This window comes from Cebus imitator, unplaced genomic scaffold (assembly GCF_001604975.1).
Source record: "Cebus imitator isolate Cc_AM_T3 unplaced genomic scaffold, Cebus_imitator-1.0 Scaffold509, whole genome shotgun sequence".
Lineage (NCBI taxonomy): Eukaryota > Metazoa > Chordata > Mammalia > Primates > Cebidae > Cebus > Cebus imitator.
The window spans coordinates 435,414-443,826 of NW_016107824.1; the positions used below are offsets into that span (position 1 = coordinate 435,414).

At 58.4% G+C, this 8,413-nt stretch overlaps 1 protein-coding gene across 4 annotated transcripts in view; it reads left to right on the top strand.

The window, feature by feature from the left end:
- Positions 1–8,413, top strand: part of ACSF3 (acyl-CoA synthetase family member 3) — a 63,533-nt gene that overhangs the window by 20,726 nt on the left and 34,394 nt on the right. For all 4 annotated transcript variants that reach the window (XM_017513924.2, XM_037733252.1, XM_017513925.2 and 1 more), the window contains 2 exons: positions 290–444; positions 2,389–2,537. In XM_017513924.2, the coding sequence (XP_017369413.1) occupies positions 290–444; positions 2,389–2,537 (304 nt within the window). The remainder of the gene's footprint in view (positions 1–289; positions 445–2,388; positions 2,538–8,413) is intronic.

Below are 8,413 nucleotides of genomic sequence, written 5' to 3' on the forward strand. Positions count from 1 at the left end.
TCTTCCCCCCCACGATTGCTCTTCCCCCTCCACGATTGCTCTTCCCCCTCCACGATTGTTCTTCCGCCTCCATGGTTGCTCTTCCTCTTTCAGGCCACACACAGTTGCCCCACGCAAGGTGACTTCTGTGAGAACGGGTCAGAGGATGAGGCATCGCTTTTAGATGGGAGGCGCTGTGGACTCTTGAATGTGACCAATGAGAACACCGTGCGTGGAGCCGGGAGCCTCTACTGTGGGTCTCGGTACCTGCTTGCTCATCCTCCTACTGAGGGCTTCCTTTCCTCTGCAGGTTTGGGAGAAGTTCTTAAGTTCTGAAACGCCGCCGATCAGTGTGTTTATGGCAGTGCCTACCATATACGCCAAGCTGATGGAGTACTATGACAGACATTTTACCCAGACGCATGTCCAGGATTTCGTGCGTGCCGTTTGTGAACAAAAAATCAGGTAAATGAAAAGAGCCCACTTTCCGTTCAGACAGTCTTAAAGATCAGCAGATAGAACTGACTTCCAATCAATCACTTCTAAGTTCTAGCAAGCAGCACTTTGCATTTCCTTTCAGTGTTCTCCCTCTCCACCCGTCTATGCGTGTATCTAGAATCTGTTCCACGTTGACTTCTGTCTGCATTCCATGTCACCGTCTCTGTCTCTCAGGTCTCATTGTGTCTGTCTGTCTCTCATCTGTCTTTCTCATCATCTGTCTTATCTTTCCATCTCTCTCTCTGTCTTCTGTCTCTCCAGTCTTTCTCTTCGTCTGTCTCTATCTGTTTATCTGTCTGTCTCTCCATTTGTCTCTACCTCTCCATGTCTCTCAGTCTTCATCTGTGTGTCTTCTCTCTCTCTTGTCCATCTGTCTCTCTGTCATGGGGTCTGAAGGACCAGGGTGAGGACAGTGACCTGAGCCACTGGCTCCTGCCTCCTGTGCCCACATGTCCACGGCGCCTGCCTCCACTCGGCAGTTTCTCTCTGCCTTCATAAGCAGCCCTGTGACCCCTCCTGCCTGGGGCGCGTTCTGCTGCTGTTCCTCCCATCCCTGCTCCTCCCTCCCAGCTCCCTCCCAGGACCGAGCTGGTCTTTCAGGCCATTCAGTGGCATGTTTGCTCTGCACTCTCGCAGGCCTGGGAAAGTCCCCTTTCCCTCGTGTCTGCTGAAGCGTGTCCACTAACTGGAGATGCACACGTGTGGCTCAGTGAGTCTCCGCACGCACCGTAGCCCGCACCACCCGCAGAGTCCTGGGTGGGGGTTTTTGTTGTTGTGAGAGGCAGGAGTGGCATGGCGGGCGGACCGCAGGATGTGGACAGAAGGCTCAGCTTAATTGCGTTTCCAGTGGGGTTAGTGTGTGTCCGAGGCTGCCACGCCGCTCCTCCCCATCCCCAGGAAGTGCCCAGGGAAGCGGCACTTGGTTCCTGGAGAGAATTCCGGGCTGTCAGGGCACACACCTGATCCTGCTTCCTCCCTTTGCCATTCCCTTGTCCCTTTTCTGTGAGGCTACCGGAGCTGTGGTTTTGCTGCTCCTGCTCACTGCCCGCCAAAAGCCCCACCCTGGGGTGCCCTGGGGCAGGGCAGATCCCAAGCTGAGCGGGATAAGCGGTACATTTTACCACATCTAAGGAACCGAGGGCAAGAATGAGGTCAGTGAAGGGGAGGATCCCGTGATTTCCGTGGTGACAGAGGCAAGGAGACCTTGGCCATCTGGATTCCCAGCCAGGGTCCTGGCTGTGCTGCCTCCTCATAAAGCAGGAGCAGCAGCAGGGACCCCTCCGCTCAAGCCCAAACAAAAGCGCCTTCCCTCTGCACTCGGGGGCTCTAGCCCTCCCTCTGCACGTGAGGCTGCGGGAATGCTGTGTGAGCGCAGCGCAGAACTCGGAGGGTTCATCCTGCCAAGGCTGAGCCGAGCCTGAGAGCTGAGATGGCTCCCCCTCTGTGGGCGGTTCTGAGCCCTTTGGGTGTGTCCGGCCTCACCCCTTGGATGCTGCACCCATTCATCCATGTCCCTGTTCTCCTGTGGAGCCTGCGAGCTGAGCTGGCTCTATACCCGGAGGTGGCTGGCCGCAGCCGCTACGCCGTGGCTGTTCCCCCGTGGTCGGCTCCGTGATCAGCAGCTGTGCACTCCCTGATCAGCAGCTGTGCGCTCACTGCTGTTCTTGAGCATCGGCTGTGAACAGCGCGGGAACTTTGGGGGCAACACCACGGACCCTAAGTGTATTGTTTTCCTAATTAGCTGTTAGGCCTGCTTACCTTCTAAAACATACCCAACATCATTTCCAAAAAGCACAGTCACACCGTTGCGCAGGCTGCAGTGCTGGCCTGGGCTGCTGCGCTGGTGAAGGGGCGCCACCTCTGCGCGCACGGCCTCCCCAACTGGCTAAGGCTGCCTTTGGTTGTGCGTAGGCTCATGGTCTCAGGCTCTGCCGCCCTGCCCCTCCCCGTGCTGGAGAAATGGAAGAACATCACAGGCCACACCCTGCTGGAGCGGTACGGCATGACTGAGATTGGCATGGCTCTGTCCGGGCCCCTGAACCCCACAGCGCGCGTGCCAGGTACAAGCACTGCCCACAACCCCATTCCCCTCCCACTTTGCCTGGGGCCCCGCCCAGGTGGGCCTGTCTCCAGCCACCCACATTTGGACTGAAGGGCAGTATGGAGGATGCTCCCCTGTGGGACAGGCCACCAGGCCAGGAGAGCCCTCCGGGCACTCGGGGTGCACTGCAACCTCCCCTCCGGGCAGACCAGCCTTCTCCCAGGTCTCGGTCTGGTGGATGGGGGGGTGGTGTCATGCTGGCCCCTGGCTGCGTGACTGGGGCCACATGGAAAGAACAGCAGTGCTCAGACCAGGTTGGCGCACGTCTCAGAGGAAGGCTGGGCCCATGCTGCTGGCTCCATACCATGTCAGCCGTGGTGGGAGCCTCCGTCTGCCTGGAGTCCGGGTGCCATGCAGTGCCAGGGGAGGTGGGTGTGGGGGACAGAGTGGGGTGAGTGACCCAAGTGCCTGTCTTCTCTAGACAGGGGCTCCTGGCACCAGACCCCTCTTGTCCAGCCTTCCCTAACAATCCCATTCTGACGTTCATCTCAGCCAGCGCTTCCAGCCCTGGGTCCTCCACAGGGACTTAGGGGAGCAGAGCCCACAGCTGGGGGGCGCCCCGCTTCTTCCATGAGCGGAGCCCACGGCCGGGGGGACGCCCCGCGTCCTTCCGTGAGCAGAGCCCACGGCCGGGGGGGAGCCCCGCGTCCTTCCGTGAGCGGAGCCCACGACCGGGGGGCGCCGCGCGTCCTTCCGTGAGCGGAGCCCACGGCCGGGGGGGCGCCCCGCGTCCTTCCGTGAGCGGAGCCCACGGCCGGGGGGGCGCCCCGCGTCCTTCCGTGAGCGGAGCCCACGGCCGGGGGGGTGCCCCGCTTCTTTCTGTACAGCCCTCAGCCTGTCCAGAACAGAAGAGAGCTCTTGGTGCGGACGTGGATGTGAGACAGTCCCACGTGTCTGTCTGTGCAGCTGCTTACCTGCATACACAGTAAGATTCACCCCCTCTGGTGTGCGGTTCTGTGAGTCTGAAGAAATATCACAGTCAGATAGAGGAGGTTCCCCGCCTCGTTCTGTGACGCCACAGTCAGGTGGAGGAGGCGCCTCGCCTCGTTCTGTGACGCCACAGTCAGATGGAGGAGGCGCCTCGCCTCGTTCTGTGACGCCACAGTCAGATGGAGGAGGCTTCTCTTCTCAGAAACTTTCCCTCTCTGGTGGTCAGCACCTCCTCTGCCTCCGAGGCCCGGCCCCTTGTTCCCATTTCTCTTCCTGTGGTTTTGCTGCTTCTGGAAGGTCGTGTGGCTGAATCCTGCAGGACAGAGCCTCCGAGCCTGGCTGCTTGCACTCGTGCCACCTGCCCTCGCCTGAGCTGTGTGCGTCAGAGCCCGCTGCTTTCACTACCAAGTGGATCCGTGTGCGGGTGTGCCACAGAGTTCAGAGACTGGAGAGACCGTTGAGGTTGCAGAGGGAGTTTATTTTAGGCATAGCCCGGCCCAGCTCAGATGCGCATCCAAAGTGGCTGAGTGCCCAACAAAGACAGGGCTTGCTTTTTATGCCTGAAGCACACAGTGGCCGAAAACAAGTTTGCAGGTACAGAACAGTTTATCAGACAATGACAGACACTTAACTCGGCTTACTATGACCCGCGATGCAGCGCTCATGACGTGTGGAGCTCGGGGATTCTAACACGGGGCTTATCTGTTCTGCTGCCCCCCCGCGACAGCACCTAGGGGGCTGCAGTCCAGCCTGCTGACGCATTGCTTGTGAGCTTCACTGAACATACAGTTATCAGCTATAGAGAACAAGAATACAGGAACCTCTAAACTTATAAAGGTTGCAGAGCAAGATGCAATTCTGTGGGAGGGGAAGGACTGGGAAGTTTGCTTACAGAAGAAATATTTAATTTCTGCTCCTCTTTCCTGCATTAATTTTAATTTTATATCATGTCGTTTCATTCATTTTTCTTTTCCCCTTTCAGATGCGCCACCGCTTGTGACCCTGTTTTAGGCAATGACACTTAAGGTGTTGTAAACATTGGTGGGCAGATTTCCGTGCAAACTTGGGCTTTTATTTCACTTGGGCAGATACCTAGGAGCAGGATGGCAGGGTTGTCTGAAGCTGCCAAGCTGTCCTCCATGGCGGCACTATCCCCTTCCCCTGCGAAGGGCGGGAGGTCAGGAGGGCCTGCTGCTCAAACGGGCAGTGACGGGGTCTTGTTGGGGTCCTGTTCCCTCATGACGGGTGGTGTTGAACACCTGGCTCCTCATGGCAGTGGTGCGGGCGTCTCTTCCTGTCTCTCGTGACGGCGGTGCGGGCGTCTCTTCGTGTCTCTCGTGACGTTGGTGCGGGCGTCTCTTCGTGTCTCTCGTGACGTTGGTGCGGGCGTCTCTTACTGTCTCTCGTGATGGCGGTGCAGGCACCTCTTCGTGTGTCTCGTGACAGCGGTGCGGGCATCTCTTCGTGTCTCTCGTGACGGTGGTGTGGGCGTCTCTTCGTGTCTCTCTTGAGAGAGCCACCACTGTCATGAGAGACACAGGAAGAGGCGTCAATACCACTGTCATTTCAGACCGTGATCCATTTTGAATTCGTTTTGTGCACAGTGCAAGACATGGCCCACGGATCATTTTAGCGTATGAGTGTGCAGCCTTTCCAGCACTGTTTGTGGGAAGGCTCCCTCCTCCATCGAGCGGCCCTTTGGATCTTTGTGGAAAGTTCGTTGACTGTGTGGGGTTGACTCCTACACTCTGCTCTGTTCCTTGCTCTGTCCGTGTCCTTTGGCTAATTCCATGCTGGCTTGATTCCTGGGGCCCTAGGGTAAGCCTGGCCGTCGTGGTGCGTGGGCCCAGCTGGGGCCCGGCAGTCATACGGTGCTGGGGCTTGCAAGGCGAGTGTGAGGGCGGGCTGGCTGCTGGGCTGGAAGGAGAGGAGGAGAGGCTGTGGACTCACAGCTGGGCCTGGGAGCCGTGGGGGCTGCTAGCTGCCTTCTGAGTGAAGGGAGGTCCCTGTTGCTGGGGCGTCCCGAGCAGGATGACGGGGCCATGGCAGTGACAGCCTCTGCTGCGGTGCAGAGCCGCCCGTGCAGTAGCCACACAGAGCGCAGGGCCTGCTATGACAGGGCCCAGGGCAGTGGGTAGGTGGCAGCGTATTGTGAAAAGAAGTCATTGCGAGTGACGAGAAATAGATCCTAGTGTCAGAACCCAGGAAACCGCTGTCAGTGCTGGTGCTCCCTGCCCTGGGCCAGCGCTCACGTCTCCACGGGGGCTGTTGCATCAGCTCGTTCCTCAGTGGCCAAAGCTGTCCGGTGGAAATAAGGTGGGGGCCTTGAAGTCAAACTCGAGTAGAACCTCGAGTCTCTGTCCTCGTCATCGTCCTTCTTAGCAGGACATGCTGATTTTGTCCAGCGCCACCTGCGCTGAATGACGGAGCAGAGCCCAGCTCAGTGAGGGGTGCAGGCGAGTGAGGACCGATAGGCTGATGGCTCCGGGCTTTGTCCTGTGTTTGTTCCGGAAGCGTGTAAGCAGATCAAGCTCTGTGGATCCAGAACCTGTCTGCACAGAGTTTGTGGTTGATGACGACTGTTTATACACAGCATTGCTTTGTGTGTCCTCTCATTTCATATCCTCAAAACGGCCCCTGCTGTGGGGTCACTTTTTCCATTCATGCACAAGAACCCACGGGGCCTGCCCACGGTCGCATGGCCAGTGAGTGACACAGACACGCGCACACACGGTGGCCTCTTCCATGGTCCTGACTGGAGAAGGCAGAGAAGATGGACAGGGGATCCCTGGCCTTGTTTGCTGGAGTAGATACAAGGCCGAGAAGCTGAAGCCAGGAGCAGCCCAGGAACCACTGTCTATACCGATGGTGCCAGGAGCAGCCCAGGGAACGCTGTCTACACCGAGGGCACCAGGAGTAGCCCGGGGAATGCTGTCTACACCAAGGGCACCAGGAGCATCCCAAGAACCGCTGTCTACACCGAGGGCACCAGGAGTAACCCGGGGAATGCTGTCTACACCGAGGGCACCAGGAGCATCCCAGGAACCGCTGTCTACACCGAGGGCACCAGGAGTAACCCGGGGAATGCCTTCTACACCGAGGGCACCAGGAGCAGCCCAGGGAACGCTATCTATACCGATGGTGCCAGGAGCAGCCCAGGGAATGGTGTCTACACTGAGGACTCCATGAGCAGCCTGGGAAACGCTGTCTACACCAGTGGTGCCTGGAGCAGTCTGGGGAACGCTGTCTACACCGAGGGCACCAAAGAGCAGACGGGAGCCCAGAGGCTCTGGGGAAACCTCACCTTCCTACACTGGAATTGGAACTCCCAGGCGAGCAGGAAGGAACCCCAGACAGAGAGCACACAGAGAGCAGTCCCTGGCTGAGGAAGGGGATCTAGAAACCCTGAAGCTTTAGGGTTATTGGGCAAGAATTCCGAGCGCACAACTCTCCGTGTCTAACTACCGACGGCAGCTTTACTCGGGCGCTGAGGACAGTCCCTCTTCTCTAAAGGAGACGCAAACATCTGCAACTTTTCCTTGTCTGTAAATCACCAGCAGCGTCAGTTCTTTAAAGTAGCTGCAGCACTAAATCCAGTGTGCCCACGGAAACTAAAATGCAGCCTCCCGAGCAGCGTTACTGGAAGGCATGGTGGTGAAGAGCCTTCCTCACTCTCAGGCTCTAACCCCTCCCTGGCGGCCACGGCCTCGGCCTCAGCCCCAGCCCTTGAGTTGGCTCCAGCTGCGGGATCTGGGCTTGTGCTTGGCCTCACTGCTCCGTGCCTGGGGGAGAGAGAAGAAGAGAAGCCAGGTAGAGGGTGAGCTCTGCTGTGTGTAACGTGTCCACCGCAGGAGGGTGAGGTCTGCGTGTGTAATGTGTCTGCCGGGCGGAGGGTGAGCTCTGCGTGTGTAACATGTCCACTGCAGGAGGGTGAGGTCTGCCGTGTGTAACGTGTCCACTGCGGGAGGGTGAGGTCTGCATGTGTAATGTGTCTGCCGGGCGGAGGGTGAGCTCTGCGTGTGTTACAGTTCTGGGCGTGCTCCATGTGGCCCCTGTGAAGGGATGAGTAATTCATGGTGAGCACTGCTGTGCCTAATCACACTAATTGGGGGTTGAGATCAGACGTGCTCACAGCTCCTGGGCATCTCTGTGGCGCTGACAGGAAGCTCCAGGGCCTTACTGGCAGTTTCCCTTGTCCAGCTCCCAAGCACCAGGAAGGGCCGCAGGCCAGTTAGAGTTATTAGGGAGGGGCTGACAGCCAGTTTAGAGGTGGGCTGCCACAGGAATGTAATAAACGTTCAGGCATCCCCCCACCCCCACCCCTCCCGGCAGCCACGCTCTACATTGGCCCTCACAGGCTGGGCTCTGTCTGCACCACGCACATGCCCAGGGCTGGGGAGGGTGTGTGGCGGTCGTGGGATGGCACTTCTGGGCCATGGGGGAGTTCCCACTGGAGCAAGCTGGGGGCTGTGCTGTGTTTGTGTGTGTGTGTGTGTGTGTGTGTGTGTGTGTGTGTGTGAGAGAGAGAGAGAGAGAGAGACACCACCGTGCTGTGTACTGTAGAATGGTGAATCACGTGTTACATGGGTTTTCCAGCTGTGCAGGAGTTCTGACTGAAGCGAGCTAGGGGCGGTGCCGTGTGTGTGTGTGTGTGTGTGTGTGTGTGTGTGTGAGAGAGAGAGAGAGAGAGAGACACTGCCGTGCTACGTACTGTGGAATGGTGAATCACGTGTTACACGGGTTTCCCGGCTGTGCGGGAGCTCTGACTGAAGCGAGCTAGGGGCTGTGCTGTGTGTGTGTGTGTGTGGGTGCGCGCGCACACGTGTGCATGTGCGTGCGTGTGTGTGACACCGCTGTGTTGTGTACTGTGGAATGGTGAATCACGTGTTACACGGGTTTCCCGGC